Source organism: Artibeus jamaicensis, unplaced genomic scaffold (genome assembly GCF_021234435.1).
Source record: "Artibeus jamaicensis isolate MK-2021 breed Jamaican fruit bat unplaced genomic scaffold, CSHL_Jam_final contig_1015, whole genome shotgun sequence".
Lineage (NCBI taxonomy): Eukaryota > Metazoa > Chordata > Mammalia > Chiroptera > Phyllostomidae > Artibeus > Artibeus jamaicensis.
This window is the reverse complement of record NW_026521194.1, coordinates 251,115-278,184: the sequence shown is the minus strand read 5'-3', so window position 1 is coordinate 278,184 and position 27,070 is coordinate 251,115. Positions and strand designations below refer to the sequence as shown.

At 40.3% G+C, this 27,070-nt stretch overlaps 2 protein-coding genes across 3 annotated transcripts in view; both read left to right on the top strand.

Moving 5' to 3' along the window:
• The window catches only part of SP140L (SP140 nuclear body protein like), a 56,670-nt gene extending 30,506 nt beyond the window's left edge, over positions 1–26,164 (top strand). The window contains exons 7-15 of the mRNA XM_053663707.1: positions 8,750–8,851; positions 9,721–9,774; positions 13,535–13,600; positions 16,879–16,962; positions 18,158–18,262; positions 20,170–20,312; positions 21,447–21,493; positions 23,504–23,550; positions 26,072–26,164. Of these exons, the coding sequence (XP_053519682.1) occupies positions 8,750–8,851; positions 9,721–9,774; positions 13,535–13,600; positions 16,879–16,962; positions 18,158–18,262; positions 20,170–20,312; positions 21,447–21,493; positions 23,504–23,543 (641 nt within the window). The 3' untranslated portion in view covers positions 23,544–23,550; positions 26,072–26,164. The remainder of the gene's footprint in view (positions 1–8,749; positions 8,852–9,720; positions 9,775–13,534; positions 13,601–16,878; positions 16,963–18,157; positions 18,263–20,169; positions 20,313–21,446; positions 21,494–23,503; positions 23,551–26,071) is intronic.
• SP140 (SP140 nuclear body protein) overlaps positions 1–27,070 on the top strand; it is a 131,350-nt gene that overhangs the window by 102,440 nt on the left and 1,840 nt on the right. For both annotated transcript variants that reach the window (XM_053663411.1, XM_053663394.1), the window contains one exon: positions 26,901–27,009. In XM_053663411.1, the coding sequence (XP_053519386.1) occupies positions 26,901–27,009 (109 nt within the window). The remainder of the gene's footprint in view (positions 1–26,900; positions 27,010–27,070) is intronic.

Genomic DNA, 27,070 nt, shown 5'->3' with positions numbered 1-27,070 from the left:
CTATAACTTTTTACCTGTAACTCCACCTCCACCTCCCCTGCTGCTAACCCTCATTGTGATCTCTATTTCTGTGATTCTGTTCCTGTTTTAGTTGTTTGTTCAGTTTGTTTGTGGTTTTTTTTTAGGTTCAGTTGTTGATAGTTGCGAGTTTGTTGTCATTATACTGTTTATAGTTTTAATAATCTTTTTCTTAGATAAGTCCCTTTAAGATTTCATGTAATAAGGGCTTGGTGATGATGAACTTCTTGAACTTGACCTTACCTGGGAAGCACTTTATCTGCCCTTTCATCCTAAATGAGAGCTTTGCTGGATAGAGTAATCTTGGGTGTATGTCCTTGCTTTTAATGACTTTGAATATTTCTTTCCAGCCCTTTCTTGCCTGCGAGGTTTCTTTTGAGAAATCAGCTGATGACAGTCTAATGGGAACCTCTTTATAAGTGACTCTCTCCTATTTTCTTGCTGCTTTTAAGATTCTCTCTTTCTCCTTCTCTTTAATCTTGGGTAATGTAATTATGATGTGCCTTGGTGTGTGCTTCCTTGGGTTCAACTTGCTTGGGACTCTTTGAGCTTCCTGGACTTCCTGGAAGTCTATTTCCTTTGTTAGATTGGGGAAGTTCTTTTTCCTTATATTTTCAAATAAATTTTCAATTTCTTGCTCTTCCTCTTCTCCTTCTGGCACCTCTATGATTCAGATGTTGGAACGTTTAAAGTTGGCCCAGAGGTTTCTAAGCCTCTCCTCATTTTTTTGAATTCTTGTTTCTTATTCTGTTCTGGTTGACTGTTTATTTCTTCCTTCTGCTCCAAATCATTGATTTGAGTCCTGGTTTCCTTCCTGTCACTATTAGGTCTCTGTACATTTTTCTTTATTTCACTTTTCATAGCCTTCACTTTTTTCTCTATTTTGTGATCATACTCAACCATTTCTGTGAGCATTCTGATCAACAGTGTTTTGAACTATGTGGCTGATAGGCTGGCTATCTATTCTTTGCTTAGTTGTATTTTTTTTCTGGAGCTTTGATCTGTTCTTTCATTTGGATCTTTTTTTTTTTTTTTTTGGCCTGAGCACACCTGTTACATAGCAAGGGGTAGAGCCTTAGTCATTCCCTAGGGTGGGGCTGCCCAGGTTGCAGCATTGTGTTCCTGCCATTGTATGTGGGGGGAGGGGGCCCAAGAGGGAACAATGCCACTTGTTCAGCTCTCTGCTGGCTTTCAGTCACTTCACCTGCTACCCATAAGCAAATTGGGCTCTTCTGGTGATGGTTCCCAAGTGGGTGGGTTTGTGCATGTTTTAATATCCTGTGGGTCTCTCCAATGAACTCTCCTGTGAGGCTGGGAGTTTCTCCTGCCACCTCAATCCTCATAAGTTTTTCAGAGGTTTTGAGGCTTTATTTCCCTGCACTGGAACCCTGGGTTGCTCAGTCTGTCTTGCTTCCCAGTTGTTCCTCCCAGTTTATCTGCAGATGTGGGACTGCCTGCTCTGCCAGCCGCCACCTCACCTGGTCTGCCTGCTGTGCCTTGCCCACCCTCATCCTCCACTCCCTGCCTTTCCCTGAGTCCTCTCCACCCGGATGCCTGTGTCAGCTCCTCCTCCCAGTTGTGAAGAATATTTCTTCTTTAACTCCTTGGTTGTCGGACTTCCATACAGTCTGATTTTCTGTCAGTTCTGGTTGTTTTTTTGTTTTTAAATTTATTGTTGTCCTTCTTTTGGTCATGCAAGGAGGCACAGTGTATCTACCTATGCCTCCATTTACCTGGAAGTCCTGTTTATAGTAATTTGCTATAATCCTTTGTATCTCTGTGGTATCATTTGTAATCTCTTCTTTCATTTCTTATTTTGTTTATTTGGGTCCCCTCTTTTTTTTTTTTTCTGGATGAGTCTACTTAAAGGTTTGTTGATTTTGTTTATCTTTTCAAAGAACCAGATCCTGGATTTATTGATCCTTACAATTGTGCTTTTAGTCTCCATGCCATTTAATTCTTCTCTGATCTTGGTTATTTCTTTCCTTCTAGTCCCTCTGGGCTTTGTTTTTTGTTGTTCCTCCAGTTCATGTAGTTATAGTGTTAGGTTTATTATTTGAAATGTTTCTATCTTTTTTAGATAGGCCTGTATCCCCATGAACTTCCTTTTCAAAACTGCTTTTGCTCTGTGCCATTGCTTTTGGGCTGTTGTGGGTTGATTTTCATTTGTTTCCAGAAACTTTTTTATTTCTTCTTTGATCTTATAATTAACCTATTCATTATTTAATAGCATGCTATTCAATCTCCATGAGTTTGAGTGTTTTTGAGTTTTTTCCTTCAGGTTGGGTTCTAGTTTCAGCCCCTTGTGGCCTGAGAAAATGCTCAATGTGATTTCAGTTTTCTTGAATTTGTTGAGTCCCATTATGGTTTTGTTTCCCATTATGGGGTCTATCTTTGAAAATGTTCCATGTGCATTTGAAAAAAAATGTATACTTTGCTTCTTTGGGATGAAAGGCTCTATATATGTATCAGTTAAGTCCAGTTGATCTAGGGCATTGTTCAATGCCACAATATCCTTGTTGATATTTTGTTTGTAAGATCTATCCATTTTTGACAATTGGGTGTTAAAATCCCCTAGTATAATTGTGTTGTAGTCTATCTCCTTCTTGAAGTCCTCTGAGGTTTTCCTTATAGACTTGGGTGCCTCTATGTTGAGTTCATATGTTTACAATGTTTATGTCTTCTCGATGGATTCTTTCCTTGACTATTATGAAGTATCCTTCGGTGTCTCTTTTTATGGCTTTTGTTTTGAAGTCTATTTCGTTTGATATATGTATTGCTACTCCAGCTTTTTTTCCCTGTTCCTTTGTGGAATATTTTTTCCTAGTCCTTCACTTTCAGTCAGTGTAGGTCTTCTTTCTGAAGTGGATCTCCTGTAGGCAGCATATGTGTGGGTCATGTTTTCTTACCCATTTAGTTACCCTAGGTCTTTTGATTGGAGCACTTAACCTATTTAAATTTACAGTTATTATTGATATGTACTTATTTATTTTTTCCTCCTTTGTACCTGCATTCCCCTCTCTTTCACTCTTTCTTCATCTTCTTAAAGCAGTCTCTTTAGCACATCTTGCAGTACTGATTTGGTGGAGGTATATTCTTTTAGCTTACTTTTGTCTGGGAAACTCCTTATTTTGCCTTTCATTTTAATTGAGAGCCTTGCTGGATAAAGTAATTAGTTGCAGACCTCTGGTTTTCATTACTTGGAATATTTCTTGCCATTCCCTTCTGGCTTGGAGCATTTTCATTGAGAAGTCAGCTGCTAGCCTTATCAGGGCTCCCTGGTATGTTACTTTCTGTTTCTCCCTTGTTGCCTTTAAGATTCTCTCTTGTCTTTGAGTTTTTGCCATTTTAATTTTGATGAGTCTTGGAGTGGGCCTCTTTGAGTTCATCTTGATTGGGACCCTCTGTGCTTCCTGAATTTTCATGGCTTTTTTCCTCTCCAGGTTAAGGAAGTTTTTTTTGTCATTATTTTTTCAAACCAGTTTTTATCTTTGCTCCTTTTTTTCTCCCTCTGGTATTCCTATGATTTGAATGTTGTTGCAGTTCATGTTGTCCTCAAGTTCCCTTAAGATATCCTCATATTTTTTTAGTCTTTTTCATACTGGTGCTCTACCTAGTTATTTTTTTTCTACCTTGTTTTTCATCTCACTATCTTGGTTCTCAGCTTCATCCAGCCTGCTTATGATTCCTTCTAGTTTTTTTTTAAATTTCAGGTATTGTATTATTCATTTCTTCCTAGTTCTTGTGTATAGTTTCTATTTTCTTTTTTATGCCGTTATAGTTCCCACTCAGTTCTTTGTAGTTGTCTGTGAGTTCCTTGAACATCTTTATAACCATTATTTTGAGTTCTACATCTGATAGTTTGCTTCTCTCCATTTCATTTAGCTCTTTTACTGGGGATTCTTCCATTCCTTTCACAAACCCTTTCATTCCTTTCAAGAACCCTTGTGGATTCTTTCTTTTTTCCCCATTTTAGTTGACTATTTTTGTTTGTTTCTGCATTTCTGGGTGCTCTGCTTTGCCAGCTGTCTTCAGGGAAGGAATTTCTGTGGTAGGGGTTCTGTGGGGCTCAGTGGTATGTTCTCTCTGATCTCCTTGTCTGGATGCTCTAGGGTTGCCCTTTCTTCCATTTGTGCAGACTCTGTTGTTGTGCTAGGGCTTTACTTTGGTGGCTTCTTTGTTGGTGGGTTCTCCCCACAGTGGGCTTTTTGGTAGTGACATCTCCTACCTTGTCTTGTATGCTTTGTACAGGTGTTGGTTAACACAGTTGTATTACCAGACAATGAAACCTATGCCAGCAAAACAAACAAAAATGAAAAAAACCCCAAAACCTTCCACATCATCAATCTCAACCACAATTGAGTGAAAATTATTAAAGGTGAAGAGAGATTGCAGATATTATAAAATATGACAAAGGGAATATGAGATGACTAAAAGAGAGGAACATACTGATTGATAAGAGGAAGGAGAATTGATGAGTTGGGATAGAGCTGTGGTGAAGAAAGGGAGAGAAAACAATTTTAAATGTAAATAAAACATGAAAGGGTGATGAAAAGAATGGGGTAAGAAAAGGGGAAAGTATACTATGAGGTTTGAAGTAAAATTGAAAAAGCACTGGATGACCAGGAGCAGAATTGTGGAAAAACACAGCGGGGTCAATAGCAATGACAGCTGAATGAAGTTTAATAAAGGTAAAATGGGTATAAGAATATTTTAGCAAAGTGAAAAGTGACTAAGATATCTAGAGTAAAGAAAAATGATTTTGGAAGGATGGTGGAAGAAAACTAATAAGAGTAAGGAGTAACACCCAGGTTGAGAGAGAGTGAAAGAAAAAAAAGGAAAGAGAGAGAGCGCGAGAGTGAGAGAGAGAGCAATGAAATAAAATTCTTCACTCAACTGATCAGGACAGGGGGAAGGCAAAATGGAGTAGGATAGCAGGAAGTATTCTATGGGATTTAAATAATGTACAAATAGAAGTTCCTTTGGAGAAGTACAGAAATAACCATGATATCTCACTCAACTAGCCACTGTTGATAAAAGGTAGAAAAGAAATAAGACTCATAAGAGGGAAAAAGAATGTGAACTGACTTAAGAAAGAAGAGCTCTTATGTGAGGTTAGATGGAGGAGAAATAATGAGAGTAAGAGATAGAAACTTGGCATAGTATGAGAGAAATTAAAGTGTATATACCGACCATAATAAAGCTCAGGAAGATGGCAAAATGGATTAACACCAGGGAAGGGCAATAGGTGGGATTTGGAATAACAATGGCATGATTAGAAATATATAATCTGAATAAAAAGAATAAAAAGTAAGAGACCAAGAATAGTGAGTTATCTGGAATATGAGGGAAGTGAAAGAAGAAAAATTAAAATGCAATATGAAAGGGAGAATAAAAAGCAAAACAAACAATAAAAACAAACAAATAAAACTAAAAATGAAAAGAAGGAAGAGAAATAAAAAATACGAGTTCTGATGAAGACCAAAGTAAAATTTGTCTCAGCTGTTGCGGTCTGCCTTCTGACTTTTTTCTGGATCTGTCTCTGGTTTTCTCTCAGCTCCAGGTCTTACTGTCTTACATTTTTTTTAAAAAAAGCTTGTCAAGCCAGTTTTGCATATCATCCTGGTTCCTGCTGGCAGAGGCAGGGCTCAGCTTTATTTTTCCTTTCCAGTGGGTCAGCAAGGATGAGCGTTCAGTCTGGGCTACAATAATCACAGGTGCCCAGTTTCCAGCCTACACCCCCAGAGCACTGTGTGGCCTGCACTCACCACTCTGCACAGTTGCACCAGGCTGGAGCAGATAAGCCACCTTGCTTTGCACCCCTTTGATCAATTCATGAGATGCACTGAGTGGGAGCAAATTGTGCCACACTCTTCCTTCTTTGTTGGCCAGGCTGCTTGCCAGTGAAGGCACAAGAGGTCTCTGCATGGTGCGCCCTTTTGAAAAAGTTTCTTTGGCCAGTGCTGCTGTGGCTCTGAGCCTCTGCCTGGCTCCCATACACTCCAACTTTTCAGCAAGTCAGAGTGTATTTGGGTGACAGCCAGTCAAAGCCTACCTCCTCTCCCAACTCCAGTGCCACCAGGGCCCCCCAAATTCTCTGGCATCGTCCAGGCTGGTGACTGTCACCCCAGCTTGGATGCAGAGCCAGCTGTGTGTGCTTGCTGCCTCCCCTGCTCCACCCAGTCACTTAATGCCTTCAGATGTCTCCTGGTGAGGGTCTGGGTTTTCCCTGCCCTGGGAGGGGAGGAAGCCACTAGACTGCTATCACTCATTTGCCTCTCTTCCAATGTTCTGAAGGCAGCAACAGGCCTGGGGGGTGGGAGGTTGGGGGGCAGAGGGCCTCCCCTCATCAGCCTATAAAACCTCTCTACCACCAGCTGTGAAGTCCTCTGCACACTTTGGCTTCCAAACTTCTTATCAGATAAGATTCTGTTGTCTGTTCACAGTGTTTTTTTTTAAGATTGGCTAGGTGTCCCAGTTGGGTGCATGAATAAGTGGGCTAAGGTCCCACCTACTTCACTGCCATCTTCTGAACTCTGAAAAGGTGTTTTTTTTTAGATAATGGCCTGAAAGTAACGTTTAGTGATTGGGAAATGGGGACTTGTAGATATTTTACTCTCTCACGGAAATATTATGATGTGAATTTTGTACTTTTGATGTGTCGCAAGTTCCCCATTGAAACCCAAAGCCATCACCCGTGAAGCTTTGTCATTTATTAAGATATGTATAACAGTTAGGATCGCAGTGAGAGCAAAGAGAGGAAGTGGAGTTCTGCAGGGCGGGGGGTGGGGGGGCGGCGGGGAACTGTAGCTTTGCCAAAGACAGGCTCATGACAAACAGCAGAGGCCACAGCATTCAGTCATAAGTGTGAATGGTCCCCTGCATGTGAGTGGAACATGGAATTCATCCATCAAGCAGAGACAAAAAAGGGAACAAATGATCAATTACATAGTAATATTTGACCTCAGGTCATGTGCTAAACAAAACGGTTTTCTTTCACAAATTGAAAAGATGCCAAGTGCCTTCATAAAAATTTTGGTGAGGAATTCATGACTAACTGTGACCAAATACCTTTGCAAAAATTGGCTGTTGTCTAATCCATTAGTTAGTCTTTGCAGCTGGCTTATATAGGGGTCATATCCAGTCTATGTCTCCATCCATTTGCTTTGGAACACTTTCTTCTAACATTCAAGGAGCACAGGAAAATGGGGAACAAACATGTGAGATATAGGACATTTTATAATAGACAACAGAGGGAGATTAAGTGAAGTAGTAAAAGAACAAGCACATTCATGGAATATTTGCTAAATGGTGTACTTCCCAAGTATATGTTTATTTTGTACCTGACTGCACACACATGTTTAATTAATAAGAAAATTCAGGAACAACAACTTTTGAAACACGCCAAAGCTCAAGCAGCTGTTAAGATAGTTCACTTGGCAGTGGATCAGGGAGATAATCTGAAGTGGGCACAAGAGGCTGGAGAATTATCCCTGTTGGTCCAACGGTCCCACAGGACACTCCAGCAAGTCTTCAAGATGATCTCGGTGGGAACTCCATTTTAAAGGGATAGCCGGTATGCAATATCTGAAGCTAGAAGCAGGATCCATTGCTCACTAAGCAAGGTGCATGGTGGGAGGAGACAGTGTAATTACTGAACACAGTAAAAAAAACCCCATAAACTGATGACTTTATAAAGAGTATTGGGAAGTATGTGTTTCAGGGACTGCAGACTTTCAGAGACAGGAATGATTCTGAACAGGTTAAATTTAGCCATAGATGCAGGCTTTCTGAAATGTGGTTGTTGCTGATTGGCTGATTTTGAGAAGTGGCTGCAACTGATTAGCTGACTTTAAATGTGGTTGGTGTTATAAGTAGTCATTGACCAATTGGGATGAATTTAAAAGTGGTTTGGTATTTAATATTATAATTTTCTTTTTGTTTATAAAATATTTTATTTATTTATTTTTAGAAAGAGGCGAAGGGAGGGAGAACAAGAGAGAGAGAAACAGCACTGGTTGCCTTTCATGTGTTCCCTACTGTGGAACTAGCCTGCAACCCAGGCATGTGTCCTGACTGGGAATTGAACTAGTGACCCTTTGGTTCACAGGTCAGAGCTCAATTCACTGAGCCATACCAGCCAGGGCTACTTTTATAATTTTCAAGGAACAGTTAGTTTCTCTTCTGGAAAAACACAATTTTTAAATTTTATCCTCATGGCTACAAATAGAAAAAAAAAGTAGAGGAAGTAGAATTGGGTGCAAACAATGAGTATAACATGCCTCTGTCAGAGCCCAGGTGGGATTATTGGAGCAGGTATACTTTTTCCCAGGATGCAGTTCACCTTAGTTCAGAATATCAGTGTGCCACACAGGAGCACCGGGAATTCTTCCCCAGTCACTGTCTCAGGATTTGTGGACAGTAAGTTTCTTGTTTCTCTTTAGTTTCTTGTGAACTAGAAGCTCCCCAAATGAGTAGAGAAGGAGAATCTGAAGAGCTTACCTGTAGCCTACTACCCTGTGATGAACGAGATAAACATGTTTTAAAGAAACTGAGTTAAGATAAAAAGACAAGAGAAGAAAAAAGGACAATTGAAGGAAGACTCATATATAGAGAGGGTTAATATTATATTTCAGAGGAAGAAGTAGCAAAACAAAATCCACAAGTATACCAAAAATAGGGTCACTGGGGCATATGATAAGACTTTTCATAAATTATGATTTTGTCCCAGAATCAGAGCCACCAGCACATAGAAATGAGAAGTGTTCCTGCGTTATGTGCTTCTCAAAAGATGTGCCAGGAGGTCTGGAGCCAAGGACTGAAAGGAGTCAAGGTAAGATGCTTCATGAAGGTCGTGGCATGAGGGCGGGTCCATAGTTACCCAGGACCCCAGGTGGAGTGTGACAGGAGGGCCAGTCCATCTAACTATGCTGTTCTCTGCTTTTTCTTGACCTGACCCTTTAGGAAGAGCAGAGAGTTAAGAGATAATTATAAAGTCATGTTCAACAGGATGAGCGCTGTGATTATATATAGATGTTGTAGAAATACAACTTAAAATGGCAACATCTAGTTTGCTGCATTACTATCTTAGAAATGACATCTTAATTTATGCAGTTATTTCTATTGCTGTCGTACCTGAAAACCTATGGAACCCAAGAAAACAAGATGTACTGGTACTTCTCCTAGTAAGACAATAGTATTATTTTTTCACAACCTTACAAAGACTTTAAAGACAACTGATCATGCTACTTGTCAGTAGGGGAGACTTCCAATCTATTACTCTTAACCCAGCACAAATTTTTGATGGATATCCTCTGCGTGTGTCTAATTTATGTAGCATTTTATTATCATTTTTTTTGCCATAAGATGTTATTTAATTCTCACAAAAATTTTAAGATCTAAACAGGATTGGGCACCTATTCCTATCTGTGAGTAACTTGAAATGAGTAGGTATTTAGGAATTTTTTAAAGTTCCATTGAGTGAAACAAACAAACAAACAAACAAACCAACAAAAAAAGGAATACCCAGGGCTCATTCTGGATTCCTAGTTCTTAATTCAGGAGATTTTTAGTTCCTTCAGAAGAAAAGAGAATAATGATAAACAAACAATTAAACTCACTCCTTCTATAGTATGAATCATCCTAGGATTGGTAACTTTTAGCTATTAACTTCTGTTTCCTCATATCTACCTCTTTTCCTAGATACTGTGAATATTGGAAAGAACTCTACTTTGGGAAAACTCAGGAGGAAAAGAAGTAAGAGTGCAAAAGATTTTACTTGTTTTTGATGTTAAAATAAAGTTATTAATGCTGAGTTTCATTATTATAATAATAAGTGAAAATAATATGATGGTCCCACAAAAATGTCCATATCTTAATCACTGGGATCTGTACTGCATTTTCTTCTGTGGCAAAAGGGATTTTACAGATATAATAAATATGTTTATTATATAACATATTATGTTATATAACATATTATATAACATATAACATATCCAGATCCAGATATAGGGATCTGGAAAGGAGAGTTTATTTTAGATGTCTGTATGCCACTGATATAATCAATTGGCATTAAAAACTGGAGAACAGTTTCTGGCTGTGGAGAGATGGGGAAGTGGCTTTGGGAAATGCAGAAAACGCAAAATTGGTGGCTTTGAAGATAGAGAAAATGAATGAATATATGGTTTAATTGTAGAATTTGGAAAAGTCATGGAAATAGCTTCTCCCCCAGTCTCCAGGAAGAAATAAAGGCCTTGAAATAGCTTTGAAAAGATACTCTGAGATATGTGGAAATGTCACAGAGAATTGCCTCTGCGTGTATCTATACAGTTTTTCTGTCACCTTTTATTGAGGGTACTGTTTTTTCCAATTGTACATATATACTTTTGCATGCTCTTCGTTCTCTTCATTGTGCAGTCATCTCTATATTAAGATTTATGAAATTATCATTTCTAAACATCCAAAAATATCTCAGCATTGGCTGAACATACATAAAAGAGTGATGTATGTTTATTGGTAGACAGGTTTTTTTTTAAATTTTCTTTTTAAACTGATAATCACATGGTTCCAAAATTGGATTATATAAAAAATAGACATTGAAAACTTGAACTCCCATTTCTTCCAGAGCCTACTTTGCTCCTTCATTCTACCCTGAACCCCTATAGTATTTGTTTCTGTTTCTTGTTTATCCAACTACTGTTTACACAGAAGTGAACAAAAAGAAAAAAATATATATGTTCTTCTCTTTAAAGGTGTTAGTTTCTACAAATAAAATCTTTTTATTTCTATCTGCTTCAGTTTTCTTTTTAAAATATATTTTATTGATTATGCTACTATAGTTGTCCCATTTCCCCCCTTCATTCCCCTTCACCCTGCACACCCTCTCCCACCCACATTCCCCCTCTTTAGTTCATGTCCATGTGTCATAAGTTCTTTAGCTTCTACATTTCCCATACTATTCTTGCCCTCCCCTGTCTATTTCCTACCTACCATCTATGCTACTTATTTTCTGTACCTTTTCCCCCTCTCTCCTCTTTCCACTCCCCTGTTGCTAACCTTCCATATGATCTCCATTTCTGTGGTTCTGTTCCTGTTCTAGTTGTTTGCTTAGTTTGCTTTTGTTTTAGGTGTGGTTGTTAATAACTGTGAGTTTGCTGTCCTTTCACTGTTTATATTTATCTTCTCTTTCTTAGATAAGTCCCTTTAACATTTCATATAATAAAGGCTTGGTGATGATGAACTCCTTTAACTTGACCTTATCTGAGAAGCACTTTATCTGTTCTTCCATTCTAAATGAAGGTTTTGCTGGATAGAGCAATCTTGGTTGTAGGTCTTTGGTTTTCATGACTTGGAATACTTCTTTCCAGCCCCTTCTTGCCTGTAAGGTCTCTTTTGAGAAATCAGCTGACAGTCTGATGGGAACTCCTTTGTAGATGACTGTCTCCTTATCTCTTGCTGCTTCTAGAATTCTCTCTTTCATTTTAATCTTGGGTGATGTAATTATGATGTGCTTTGGTGTGTTCCTCCTTCGGTCCCACTTCTTTGGCACTCTCTGAGCTTCCTGGACTTCCTGGAAGTCTATTTCCTTTACCAGATTGGGGAAGTTCTCCTTTATTATTTGTTCAAGTAACTTTTCCACTTGTTGCTCTTTCTCTTCCCCTTCTGGTACCCCTATAATTTGGATGTTGGAATGTTTAAAGATGTCCTGGAGGTTTCTAAGGCTATCCTCATTTTTTAAATTCTTGTTTCTTCCTTCTTTTCTATTTGGTCTGCCTTGTTTCTTTCTTCCCTCTGGTCCACTCCATTGATTTGAGTCCCAGTTTCCTTCCCATCACTATTGGTTCCCTGTGCACTTCTCTTCATTTCACTTAGTTTAGCTTTCATTTGTTCATCTAATTTGTGACCAAATTCAACCAATTCTGTGAGCATCCTGATCACCAGTGCTTTGAACTGTGCATCTGATAGGTTGGCTATCTCTTCATTGGCTAGTATGTGCTGTGTAGCTTTGATCTGTTCTGTTTCAGCCATTTTTTTTGTCTTGATGCATTTGTTACATAGTAAGGGGTGGAACCTTAGGTGTTCACCAGGATGGGGCAATGCACTTTGCTGGGTTGTGACGCTGTCTGTGGGGGCAGGGTCTGAGAGGGAACAATGGCGCTTGCTCCACTCTTCTGCTTCCCCCAAGCAAACTGGGCCCTTCTGGTCCTGATTACTGTGTGAGTGGTTTGTGTATGTTCTAGGACCCCGTGGGTCTCTCCAATGAACTATTCTGTGAAGCTGGGAGTCTCCTCCTGTGCCTCAACTCTCACAGGTGTTTTCAATCAGTGTTTGGAGGCTCTATTTCCCTGCACTGAGACCATGGGTTGTGTGGTCTGTCTTGCTCCCCAATTTTGCCTGGTTTATCTGCATGTGAATGCAGGGACTGCCTGCTCAGCCAGCTGCCTTGCGTGCAGTGCCCAGCTTCACAATTGCCGCCTCACTGGGTCTGTCTGTTGCCACCCCATGCCCGGGGTCTGCCATCTGCTGCCTGCACCCCAGTCCACCTGCTGCCATCTTGCGCACCTGGTGCCACTGCTTTTTGTGCCATGACCCCTCTCCGCCAGGCTGCCCACCTTTGCCCCACCTATCAGTCTGGATGAATGTGTCTACTTTATCTCCTTGGTTGTCCAACTTTTATACAGTTAAATTTTCTGTCAGTTCTGGTTGTTATTTTGTTTCTAAATTGTGGTTGTCCTTATTTTGGTTGTTCGAGGAGGCACAGTGTGTCTACCTATACCTCCATCTTGGCCGGAAGTTGTCCAATTGTATATTTTTGCCTCCATTGTCATAATTTGATTGACCATGAAATTTTGTGTCTGTTTCTACCCAAGCAATCTACAGATTCAGTGCAATTCTTATCAAAATACCCATAGCGTATCTCATACAACTAGAATGAATAATACTAAAATTTATGAAACCAAAAAGACCTTGAATAGCCAACCAATCTTGAGAAAGCAGAAAACAAAGTTGGAGGTATAATGTACCCTGGTTTCAAACTGTATTACAAAGCTATCGTAATCAAAACAATATGGTACTAGCACCAAAACGAGCACAAAGATCAATGAAACAGCATAGAGGTTCCAGAAATAAACACATTCTTACATGTGTTTTTTAAAAAATTTCAAAGAAATGTCATTTCCTATAGTCTTCCAAGTGTGTACACAGCAAAATATGACTGTATAATCAACCTCACTGCTACACTGGTGGTTAAGAATTTTGCCAGGTTTTGTGGATCAGGCTCTGAAAAAAATACTTGAACTCTACTGACCTATTGGGCTTTGAGAATTATTGCTCTGAATAATTAACTTCATTTGTTTATTTTTATTGTTGTTCAAGTACTGTTGTCTCCATTTTCCCTCAACCACTTTTCCCCCATACCACCCACCCATATCTCCCACCCTCAGTCCTTCCCCACTTTGACTTTGTCCATGGGTCCTTTATACATTGAAAAATTAATTTATTCTCTTCTTTTCTGAAGGAAAAAAGAAAGGGCATTTCTGGACAAGATATAAACGGAAGCAACAGAGAAACATACATGAAAGAGGTAAGCAGGCAAAGTGAAGCAGTCACACCTTTGGAGTTTAGGACGGCAGTGCTTCTTGTGCCCTTGTGGCCTGCAGTCACTTGTGGGCCCTGACAGTTTCCCTGCTCCTGTGTCAGGTAGAATATAGGCTAAGATGCTGTAACTGAGAGGCCTGAAAATGGAGTGGCTTTGACAAAATTGTTTATGTCTTACACACATAATCACCCAGAGCTAAATGATCCAGGCTAATAGGGAGACACTACCATCCTCAGTACATGGCTTCTTTACTGAGTCAAGAATACTTATTAATTAATTTAGAAAGATGTTCCAAAGAAGGCACATGAGGAAAGCAGACTGCATGTGTACATGTGGTAAAAATATATACACATAAACATATATATTTGTGCAAATATGTTTTTATATAAGTAAATGTTAGCTTACACATATTTGCCTATCTCTCTGTATACAGTGGTATAGACATAGATATGTAGAAAAATTAATGGCAGTTCATCCATAAAAATATATGCAGTAGTTGTATTTGGTCATTGGTGATATTTATATTTTTATTTGTGCTTTGTAGGTATATGTGTGTATATTAAAAATAGTAAACACATTAAACTTTTGTAATAAAAATATTATTTGAATACTAACATATGCAAAGAGAAAGGCCTAGGAGGATATATATTATCAAGTTAGTCATGGGTATATATATGTAGTCAGATTGCTGACATTTTGTAATTTTAGTAGTGGTTTAAAGAATTCTTTTTTTCTGAAACAATGAGGGTGGACCTGTCTTTCAGAAGTGCTAAAATCTCACCTTTCACAATGCCAGCATTTCACGAGACTATTTATCCTTGGGTTTAATTAAAATCTGAAGGATGGCTGTCTTCAGTCACTACTGGACCTCCTGAAGGGCATTCTAGATAGCCTTCCAACTCAGACATTGCCAGAGGACTATAAACTGAGAAGTCCAGTAGAATTCATTTTTCAACCAAATGGGAAAGATTATATGATTAATGTGAAGTCTCACAATTTTGGCTTGGATTGTGCCAAGGATCTGATTATTGGGTCTGTTACCACATCTGTTCCAAGCATTGTACATGAGGACCAGTATTTGTGTTTGTGTCTAAAAATTTGGACCTCTTAGTCATGCTTCTCTGGGGCATCTCTGACTGGAGGATGTTGTAGACCTTTAATAAATGTTTCCTGAAGAATATTGTCCCTGGAGTAATAGAACCCTTTAAAAGCTATTCCCTATATCCTCTAAGCAGTGTGCATGATATTATTAGTTTTTGGTTAGATGAGAAGAAAGGGTTTAATGAACTAGAGTTTCACACCGTGGCCTGAGCAGTGGCCCAGGTCACTATCATATCCATACAATTTCTTAGCCATTTTCAGCATCCTCAGACTGAACAGGCCAGTCTCTGTTATAGACTGACTTACAAGACCTGTGACAAGGCCCTTACCCGACAGCAGGTAGCATTATTGCAGTCCCAGTTAGGAGAGATTCAACAATGACTACATGTGACACCTCAGTAGTTTAGTAAATTTGTTTCTGCAGTGTGATCCCCATGGGTATGGGATTAAAAAAAAGCCCATTTGTAACTGGGAGTCCTTCTGGACTTTTTTTTTTGGTAAAATCTTTTACCTGTGACTGTTGACTCTAAAGATAGCTGTGTATTGATCACTTAAACTTATAAACTATAATGTGATTGGTGACCTATGGAGTTATGCAGTATTTTGATCCTGAGTAATGCTACAAAAACAAACAAATAAAATATTATCATGTACTATAGATGCTCTATTGCTAACAAGGTGATAGAACTTGAGTGTCTTATCAAATATATATATATTAGTCTGTCCAGAAAAAGTCTAGCTGTTGTTACTATAACAAGAATGGTTTTCATGACATTAGTGTAACCTGGCAGCCATGGAGAGTGGACTGGAATGCACAAGAACAATGAACACTTCACTGTGCTAGTCAGTGGGGGCGGTAGACACTACTGAGTGAGCATGTGCACTGTGTGGCTGTCGTATTCCAAATGAGTGAGCTAGTAGAAATATGCATCAAATTTTGCATTAAGCTTGAATATTCCTCCATGGAAACTATTCAGATGATTCAGAAAGCTGCAGCTATAGGCAAGTCGTGGTTGGCAGCTTCATGATGACAACATGCCTGCTGATGCATCACATCTTGGTCAGTTTCTTGGTGAAACATCAAGTCGCCCAGGTGACCCAGCCCTTTTATAGCCCAAATTTGGTGCCCTGTGAATTCTAACTTTACTCAAAACTAAAATCATCTTTGAATTGGAAGAGATTTCAGACCATCATTGAGATTCAGAAAAATATGATGGGGCAGCTGATGGTGATTGAGAGAACTATGTGAGGTTTCAAGGTCCCTACTTCGAAGGGGACTGAGGTGTTACTGTCCTATGTACAATGTTCCTTGTATCTTGTATCTTCAATAAATGTCTCTATTTTTCATTAAAAAATGACACATTTCAGTGATAGCAAGCATTGAGATGCGTAGTCATAGCCGATTAACTTAGAAATAGAGGAACATTCTCTTCTGTAACGTCTATCAAGCCAGTCCTTAGTTACTGCTTGAAACTAAGGTTTTGTAAGACTCAATCATACCCATTTCTCTTGATTAGTCATCTTCTGGTAGATTCTCTGATTATAATATCTGTTCAAAGCAAGGTGGACAAAGCCCTTGGTCATATTTACTTCACTTTCACATCACTTTCTATACAAATGTACAAATATATTTATTCAAGGTAATGTGTATAATGTGCTTCTCACCTGCAAGCCCACTACAGGGTTTTTCTTAGTGCACAAAATTTCTATTCTTTTCCTATCTCTTCACCAAAAAGAATCCTTAAATGTCTTTACTTTTTTGGTAGTTTTTGCCTCAATTTTCTCAGAATACTTTAGTTTCTGCAATGGGAGTAATTATCATCTTGACCTCATGTATTTTTTGAAAGACTATCAATAAAGACATTAGTAGATATATGATTGGCATCTGTTAAACATAGATCACATGGCTGCTTGGGATATAAGTAAACTGCTGATTTCAATTGTTTGTTTGTTTAATGTTGCAGGGTTATGAAAAAATAAAATAAATGATGAGCCTAAGATTAATTCTTGGTAGTTTAAAGACTAGGGATTATATATTGTTCTTCATGCTTTAGTCGGGCTTTGAGGAAGTTACATTTGAATGGAAGTTTAGAAAAACACTAATATCTGTTTTAAAAAAAGGCATGACTACAACTGTGATTATTTTTTCTCATTTTTGTCAGGGAAAAAGAGAGGCAGATGTAGAATCCACTTAAATAGTACTAACAGAGCCCTAAGGAAGAGAGTCCTGTCAAGAAGCAATAAAGGTAAGGGATTATATTTTCAATAATTATTCATCTAATTTCTTGTGCTCTAGTCTGTGTTTTTAGTAATAAATCCTTTTTCCTAATTGCTTCATGCAGCTTTATTGACTGTTAAGAAAAGCATACGACTTAGTCTGTTTTCAAAATGTGTCAGGGGCAGAAGGAAGATAATCTGACAAATCATTTACTTGGTGACAAATCTAAACCAGACCCCAGGGATTCAGGGTGAACTATGGTGCTGCTGTCTCCATCAAACTGATAACTTTCATGTTGGGCCTAGACTGTTGCCATATAAAAGGTATATATGGGACAGAAGCCCACAAATGATTTAGCTGACTCTTCTGTGACCCAGAGTACTGGTCAGAAGACTTTCCTTCTCTTGGCTCTCTGGGCTTGTGTCAGTCATTTAACCACTTTTGCCTCAGTTTCCTCACCTATAAAGAAGGAGAGTGAATTAGGCCAACCATCCTTCTTGGTCTGTCCTGGTACTGACAGCCCTCTCCTCCCACCCTGACTCTATAACATGACTAAGAGGGCAGCATCAGGTACACATCATTCTTGAGTTAGTTAATTTTGAAGGTGTTTCACTCTTTAGTGGAATCAGGTAGCTAGCTCCACCCACCAAAAAATGCAATTTACAGATGTTCTGGAGCTTTCTGAGCACCCCTTTCAACTTTGGAGAAAACTGATGTTGAGGGGAACTGAGGCAAAGCAGTGAACACAAAGAGCAGGCAGACACCATCTCCATTAGGTCACCCCATCACTGTCCTCTCTGCTCCTAAATCAGAGCTCACACAGGAAGAGGCAAGTAAAGTCTCAGACTTTGTCTCCAGTGACCTAAGTGCAGGGAAATAGCCCAGCTGAAGAGCTCCCTTCTACCAGGGCGGCAGCTTCATGTGTCACTGTCACATAAGAATCAGAAGGCTGACTACATGGGGAGCAAAGACAGTTGTACTAATACCTGGTGTCTCTGCTAAAGCATGATGGTTGTGGGGGATATGAGAGGTGAAATGAAGGTAGACATTCTGTGGTTATTTATCAAAAATGTCACTGAAACAAGGACCCTGAAACTCTGGAGATTTGTGGAATAAAGTTTCTTAAGCACCCCTATGACTTTATAGGAACAAATTCAACATGAGGAGAGGGGTACATTTTGCAATTGCAAAATGATACAGATTGAAGAAAGCTTCTGTTTCAGGGTCAAGAAAGCACAGAGATAACACTGTGGATTTTCGCTCTCAAATACTTCCTGTGACCTGTGGATATGTGAAAGGGATGTTGCATAGGAAGAGATTGAAAGAAGGTGAGTTTCATAATCTAACTTGCAACTCTTATGTGAAGGAATGACAAGAAGTCCAGAATTACTCACATAAATTACACAACATTCAAGGACTTGAGGTTGTATTTTCACTTGGGAGAGGGAGCAAGGGAACCTTGAGATGATATTTTCATACTTCAACACACCATACATATTAGGTGCTCACTACCACATGGAAGTAACCATGGAAATACCCAAAGAACCAAATCGAGAAGTGAATCAGAAATAAATGGGAAGAGGCCCTCAGCCTCTGCCTTCCTATCTCCTCCTTTCTGGATCATTATTACTAGAACTGGGTGTTAGAAGTAGTGAGAAGATCACAGAATTTAGAATTTAGAATTAGAAATCCTGAGTCCTAGCCTCAGCTGCGCAAAGAGTGACTGATTCATCTGAGTAAAAAAGGGTACTTCTCTTGACTCTGAAATTCCTCATAAAAAAAAGAGATGATGATTAACATATGCCTCATGGTATATCGGTAAAGAATTAATTTATATAATTGATGTATAGTATTTAAACAGCTTTCCTGAGATATAACTCACAAATCATACAAGTCACCACTTAGAGTGCATGATTCATTGTTGGGTTTTGTTTGTGTGTTCACGGGATTGTGAATTTACGATCTAATTTTAGAACATCCCTTGTTCCCCACTAAAGGAAACCCCAGGTCTCTCAGTAGTCAGTGCCAACTACCACCTCACCCCACTGCCCAGGCTGAAGCAGCCGAGCCTATTCTAGGTATTTAACATAAATGGAATCATACAGTGTGAGCTGTTTTGTGACTGTTCTTTCCCTTAGCATGATGTTTTCAAGGTTCATCCATGTAATAGCATGTATTAGTACTTCATTCCTTTTCATTATCAAATAATATACTATTCTATGGTGTGCATACACTTCATTTTGTTTATCCCTTCATCAGTGTGGGTTATTTGCACTCTTGGGATTACAAATAATGCTCTTTTGAGCATTTGTGTGAAAGTATTTGAGTTGACAGATGTTTTTTAATTCTCTTCGGTGTATACCCAGGAGAGAAATTGCTTGTTCATATGGTAAGTTTGTGGTTAACATTTGATAAAACACCAAAATGTTTTTCACAGTGGGCACACTATTTTATATTCCCACCAATAATGAATGTATGAGGGCTTCAATTTCTCTCTCTTCTGGTCAACACTTGTAATTGTCTGATATTTTAAATGATGGCCATGCTAGTAGTTGTGAAGTGACCTCATTATGGTTGTGATTTGCATTTCTTTAATGACTAATAATGGTTAGCATATGACTATCTTTTATATATAAGTTAAATTTTCCACTGGCTACATTTCACAATTATTTTTACTACTGACTATCCATGAAATCAGGAATGAAGAAAAAAATCACTGCTCAGTAATGCCATTAAACTGGATGGAACATGCTGTAAGGGAGGGCACCAATGTGGCCATGGTGCCATTATGAGCTACAGGGTCCCCACCTGACACCTCAGTCGAACTTGAAGCTCTGCCTGCTCACTGCCCCTGGGCCCCAGACAGTCTGGCCTGTTCTTTGCCTCCAGAACTCACTAGCAAATTTAAATCTTCTCATTGTTCAGAAAGAGAGGATTCTTGGAGGATTCCTTTTAGGTGACTTTGGAATACTTTTATAACATTGATTTTGTTGGTAATGATTATTTCTCTTTTTTGCAAAAAGTCAAAGAAATGTGTGTACAAAACTGGTAATCTTTTTGGAGGGGACTTACCAGCTGTGTTTGAGGATTCTGATATCTGAGAGGGGAGGCCAGGCACTCCTGCTCTAGTGGTCTTGAGCCCCAACAAGGGCAACTCCAAATTCATTGTGTTGAGAGGCTGGCATCTGAGCTGTGAGGACAGAAGGCCCAAGGTCAACTTACCTTTGTCTTACAGGAGTCATGAGGAAGTGCATACAGAGTGAGGATGGCAATTGGTTCACCCCCAGAGAGTTTGAAATCAAAGGAGGCCGTGCAAGATGGAAGGACTGGAAGAGGAGTTTGTACTGTGGCAGGAGACCCCTACGATGGCTAATGGAGGTATTCTAGTGACAGGAGGCTTTGATGTGATTTTCCTGAGGTCAATATTTACTCACCAAATATATGCTGAGGTATGGCTAAAGCCCCAAACCCATGAGTTTATCTTTTGCAAAGACGTACCCCACACTCATACCTCAGCACAAAGCAGCACATCCACTTGTCAAAGGGACTTCGTCTGGGTGGATGCAGGGGCCTGAGGGAGGGAAAGGTCATGCTGACCCAGGTGCTTGCAGACAACTTTAGGTATGGAAAGAAAGAAGAGTCTACAGTCAAACAAGTGGGCAGAAAGCCCTTCAAAGAGTGGAGTAAGAACCAGAACCACAATGAATGTGACTCTGTGGTTTTAGGTAGAAGGATTGTGTGTGATATGGCATAATCCATCAACTGGGGTTGTTTGCAGATAGATTTATGCCAGGATAAGGAGTTTAAACTCATAACATAGTGCAGTACCAAGGAGTCTCCTGAGGTGTGAAATGACATATTAAAATAGTATCTCAGCCAATGTGGGGCCTTGAAATGACTTCAGTGTCTTTCAGCCCAAGAAACCAATAGTCAACCTGCAAGGCTCAGCTCCCATGTCACTCCTGTCTGAATGTTCCCTGACTGACCTTCCCTGGTCACCCCTTCCCTGGGCCCCCTGAACTCACTATTGAGGCCCCTCTCACAGTTTGATTCTTAACCTTCCGTGCATTCCTTTAGTCTCTCTAGACCTCTATAAGGTTTGTCCATAATTATGTGCCCAACATTGTCCAGAGTGTGTGACACCCTGTATGTATGGGACCCATGTGTATCAGTTGAATGAATAGCCCTGGTGTGAGGAGGGAGGTGTGAGTGGCACTGATGGAAATGGAGAGAGTGTGAGAGGTGAGACAGAGATTGTGAAGAAAAATCTCTGATAACTTAAGAAAAAGCACAAGAGCAAGGAAAATGGTTCTAAAGAGGATTTTCTGGGTTCCATGGATGAATTTTAGAAGAAGAACATGTGAGGAGAGGGAGATGCTGTCTCATTTAACACCTGGGTTTTGAGAAGACAGTGGGACATAAGTTAGAAATATTTGGGAGGAGGTAAGAAATGCCAGATTCCCACACAAAGAAACAAGGCTGACCATATCCTTGGATATTTTTATTTTTCAGAAAGGATTTCTATGGAATCCTCCAAGAACATATGGAGGGAGAAAAAAGGTAATAATTACATAACTTTCTACAAGTTCTTACACATAACTGGTTTTACATATAAAGTATGATATTTTGTGGTTTCTCAGTTGGATAATTATAATTATCCTTTTTTGCAACTGCCTTCAGAGTTACTGCCTTGAACATTACATTGTATGCAGTCTTCTTTGAAGAGCAAACCATGTGAGACAGAGATGATAAGGAGGTATCAAAATAGATCTCAGAGATGAGTTTTAGCTATAGATGCAGATGTTGTAAGGGTGTCAAATTTGTAAAAGCAAACATAACTATGGAATACATAGAGAAATTTCATAATAAGTCACAGGGTCATCTTCAACACAAACCTAGGTATTTTTAAAATCAAGGTTATTATTTTCTAACTGTATTGAAATCTGATGGAGTAAAGTTTGTTCACCATCACTGAAATGGACCCTGTGTAGTAGCTTGTCTATCTTGGGGCACGGGTGAAACCATACGCATTTCATGAGATAGGCAGCAAAAATACAGGTTTCTCTTCTGATAATTTACATCCTCTTACACCTTCCAGTAAAATGTGCGCAGAGACATGCAGAATTCTTTTCTGGGGAGAAACTATTTGCCATTCATGAGGATACTGCCTATGGGAGTAAGCTTTTGGGAGATCCATGTACATGGGAGTGCCTGGCCTGGCCTGGAAAATTGTTTACTTTGATGCCGCCCCTTTGGCTCCAGCAGAAGACCTGGTCAGGCCTTCTTTCAATCTGTGAAAGTGGTTTCTTCCTCTATGGAAGAAGGGTATAAAGGCAACAAACAAATATATCATGTAAGTTCAGGTAGAGGACAAAGTGATGGCTTTTCTAAGACTGGGTATGAATGAGAACTTAAGGTAGTGAGAGAGGAAAGAAATACCCTTCCTATATACTTCAGGTAGAAATGGCCATCCAAGACATTCTCAGAATCATTCTAAGATAGGCCCCATAGAGCTAGCCAATGGGACTTCATCTTCCACTGAGATTGTGAGGTCCAGGTCTATACATTGCCTGATGTCCCTATGTGACAACTTCCTGGCCCCTCACAAGCACCTCTCACACCTTCTGGTGACAGCTTATGTTTTGTGAAATAATATATTCCTCAAGAACAATCATTTATTGTATGTTAATGTTTGCTCAAGAAATACTAAATGCCCAATATCCATTAAAGAAGATTCAAACAATATCCTTGACCTCAAGGATTTTTCAACTTTATTGTCAAATATGGAAGAATGACTAATGGGTAGGTCTGGGGGAATCTAGGCCACACAAGGAGGTGGGCAGTGACATGGTCACCTCTCAGGCGATTGTTCAGTGGATCACACTTGTCTATGACCACTGTGCCCTGCACTGGAGAGGAAGGCAGAGTCTGTCTGGATCTAGAGGGGAAACCATTCTACTGAATGTGCACTAGTGGGTGGCAGTCAGTTACCTCTAAAATGCCACTCAGCTGACATCTTGGGGTTTGAAAGGAGAGGAGAAGTGGGTGACATTCTGGAAGAAGGCAACACTACAGTCCTTGAACACATTTTGTCTTTGAAGCTATACCCTAGAAGAGCTTCAGAGGGTGACGGAATTCTTTCTTGGGACACAGGCTAGGATTGCAGGAATCTGGGCTCTGTGGTTGCTGGAGGCTGTGGATGATGAGTCCTCAGCTTGATACTCTCATTGCAGCTACTGTGGTGGGATATAGAGAAGAAAGCTTGAGGGCCCTTCAAAGTGGGAGAACCAGAAGAATTCCTCCAGTTACATCTGTGAAAGCTGGGCCACTCTCCCTGCATGACTTCACAAAGGCCCATCTTGGGTCTGAGAACCAGGGCACATAACTAGATTGGGCCAAACAGTGCTACTTTGGCACTTTTAATTCTCTTCATATATATATAGGTCCACAAAAGTAAGTATGAAATAATGGATAGATTGTGAACTGAATCCCTCAAAAAATGACTGTTTAAATAAATGATGGATGCAAACATCCCATTCATTATTGTCACTCAATCTTTCTCCTTTTTCAGCGGGGAATATCAAAGTCTCACAGCAGTATCTTAGATGACCCGTGTGTAAGTACTAAATCCCATGTATAGCCCCCAATTAATCTAGGCCTTTTCCCTTGGTATTTTACCTGTCTCATGGTCACCTTTCTCTGCAGTGTGTTCACACTCAGTTGGAATATGTCGTTGTGTATTTTGAGCAGACAATAGGAAACGCATCACCAATGTCAGGTAGATGGTTCTGGAGTTGGGTGTCTCAGCATTAAAGCATCCTTTGCATTTGTTTGGTGGAAACCTTCTTGATTCCCTGTTAGTATGGGAGGCAGAACTCTAGTCCACTGCATTCCTTAGAGACAGGACTTGAAGTAGAAATAGACAAGGCAGGCTTGCAGATTAGAGGTAAGGTGCAAATTTGATAGGTTAGCAGCATTTTTAAGAAAGCAGAAGGGAAGAAAGGAAAATGCCAAGTATTCACCACTCTTTGCAGGCAGAGCTAAGATGGTTTCATGCATCAGGCAGAAGTAACTGGCCAGACCACGCAGCCAAGTTCAAGATGCACTTGCAGTGATGAGTCCCACTGAGACATGCATACAGGGTAGCTGTGTCCTTTACTGGGGCCTGGTATCCACCCTCAAGGGAACCATCAAGGTGCTGAGCTGGAGGTTAGGAATAAAACCACCACCACTTAGCAAATCTGGGCATCTTTACTCACACTGATACCATATGGCTGCCTGCTTTGGGGTCTGCCAAATCCAAGGAAGATTCCATTGTCTAAACAAAATCATACATTGATTTCTTTCATTGTGACAAGATTATGCACATTTTAAACAGAATCACCTTTGCACAACTCCAGGGGACAGCACTCCATAGGATGTGATGCCATAATAGTGATAGAATACATCCATAGTGAAGGAGGGACAGTCAAATAGTTCTTCATAAATTTTACCTCCAAATAATCCCCTGATAGGATGTTGATATTATCCCCATGGATTCTGACCTTCAGCAAACCTAGGGAATCTTCAATTATCTCAACAGCCCTGGGGTCCAGTGTTTGTGAGGCTTATTTTGGGTGGGTGTAGACATTAGAGGACTAGGTCCCACTGCCCAGGGCCGAAGAAGGAGGAGATGGCAAGAGACCGACCTGAATTCCTGTCAGTCTCTTTCCTGGAATCGACATTACAGGCCAATTCAACATCGACTTAGAATAGCCCCCTGCCTTACCAGACTCTGCTCAGTCTAAGTCTCCACTTAGTTGCACAGTGGAGTCATCTGGAGGCCTAGATTATCCTTTACAGGAAATCTGTTTTAATCAACCTGTGGTATGACTTGTACATTAGGATTATTTAAAAGTCCCTGGATGATTCTAATATACAAAATTACCCCTTTTATGACTCCATGAAGAATATCAATGCCTGTACCCCACCCAGACCAGGTGATTCAGAATCTCTGGTATCAAGACTAGGACACTAATAGCTTATACACTCTCCTTGAAAGATTCTATAGTGTAGCTGGGCAAAGATCCACAGAGACACACACCTGTAAAGATTATTCTGTAGGTAGATTCTTAAACACTGGTCATGTTTGTCATTTTTTCTCTTTTGTTGTTTTTTGGAGAGAAGGGTCATCAGTTTTGGAGAATGATGCTGGTAGTCTGTGAATGTCTGTACTTGCAGGAAGAAATATTGGCCAAGTCTGGCTGATAGAGCATCTCAGAGCCCACTGGGGATGTGTGTCAGGACCTCCAGGACACTGAATGGGAGCTCTTTGCAGGATATTTTTGGGGCTACATTCCCTCATACATGACCATTTTTGATAACAAAAGAAATGGCCAGAATCCCAATTCAGCCAACCCAACTATTTTCAATAAAAAACCCACAAAAAAGCCCTGGCTGGTGTAGCTCAGTGGATTGAGCATGGGCCTGTGAACCAGACAATTGCAGTTCGATTCCCAGTCAGGGCACATGTAGGGGTTGCAGGCTGGTTCCCTGAAGGCCAGTTCCCAGCAGGGGACCCATGAAAGGCAACCATACATTGATGTTTCTTTCCCTCTCTCCTTCCCCTCCCCTCTAAAGATAAATAAATAAATAAAAATAAAATCTAAAAAACCCCACAAAAAGACTCAAATTAATTGTAAATTATTATCTTTTCATCTTTTATTACTTTCTACATTAAGAAGTCTTTTCTTTCTTATCAAATTCTCAGTACATCTCCTATTTCCACTGCCTACCCAATAAATTATGCTATTGTGGTGTAGACAAATAGATTTAACAGTATTTCAGGAGCTGATTTTATCTGCATGGTAATCACATTATTCAGATTCCCATTAGATCATCATCCTTTTCTGCCTGCTTTTCTGTGTTAGGATCTCTGGTTTTATACGCAAAACTTCTCTGGTCTGGCGTACAGCCACTCCTCCTGAAATTCACTGCAGACCAAAAATTCTTCTAAAAATCCACTCTATTCTGTCTCTTCACAGCTCAGAGAAACACATAAGCATCCCTGCAGGTTCTCACAAAGGCCATGTGTTCTAAATTCCCACAGCACTGGTGGTCAGGGGCCCTTGGGGATGTGGATATGTTTTACCTTCCAGGTGGGAAACTCAGACATATGCGAGATCTGCCTTGATGGAGGAACGCTCTTCTGCTGTGATACTTGTTCCAGATCCTTTCATGAGCACTGTCACTTCCCTCCTGTGGAGACTGAGAGGTTTGTGAGATGCAGCCCCCTGTCTCCTTTTATAGACCCTTCCTTCTGCCACGCACACTCACCCTGCTGGGCTCCTCCTTGTGACTTGATGGGGACAGAATATGCTGGATGTGCAAGTCCAGCAGTATGATCTGGGAGCTGTTGAAAGATGCTGGCAGCAGGAGGGTAATGTTCCCTCTCTCCCCTGGGAGGCTGAGACCAGTGGCTGCATCCTTAGCCTTCATAATGCTACTGTCCTTTCCAGAACTTTCCCAGCACAGACTACTGTTTACAGGAGTGGAAGTGCCAGTTGCTTCTGTTTTGTGCTTATCCAGAAAAGGCAGAAAACATGGCCTTGTTTCCCCAATTTACCACCTTCCCAACTGGCTGATGAAGGCCTAAGGTCCCCACGTGGGTTAAGTTAAGGTCCTGTCTCTAACACTCAGGCCTTGGGTTCAGGGCTTCTTGTGCTTCCAGTAGCTCAGTTGGGGGGAGTCAATCTCACCACTCACCCAGACACAGCGCCCCCCACACTCAACCCCATCTTTTATTCTTGATGGATACAAGGTCATCAGCTCAGACCGCTGCTCATGGGGGTCTTACAGTCTCTGGGAGGTGTTCCCTTCATCTCCCTGCTGTGCCCATCAACCGTTCCTGAAAGGAGAACCATGGCAGCCATAAGAATGGTGCCTGTTTCTGAGACTTGGTCTTGCTCACTTTTCTTGACCTTCTAGGAGCCCGTGGAGTTGCATCTTCTGCAGGATGAAGGAGTCTTCAGGAAGTCAGCAGTGCGTCAGGGAATCTGAGGTCCTGGCAAGGCCAATGGGGCCTGAGGAGCAGCTGGTGAGTCAAATCCAAAAGCCAAGCCTTCTCCTTTATGCTCAATGTGAGAAGTCAAACAGTT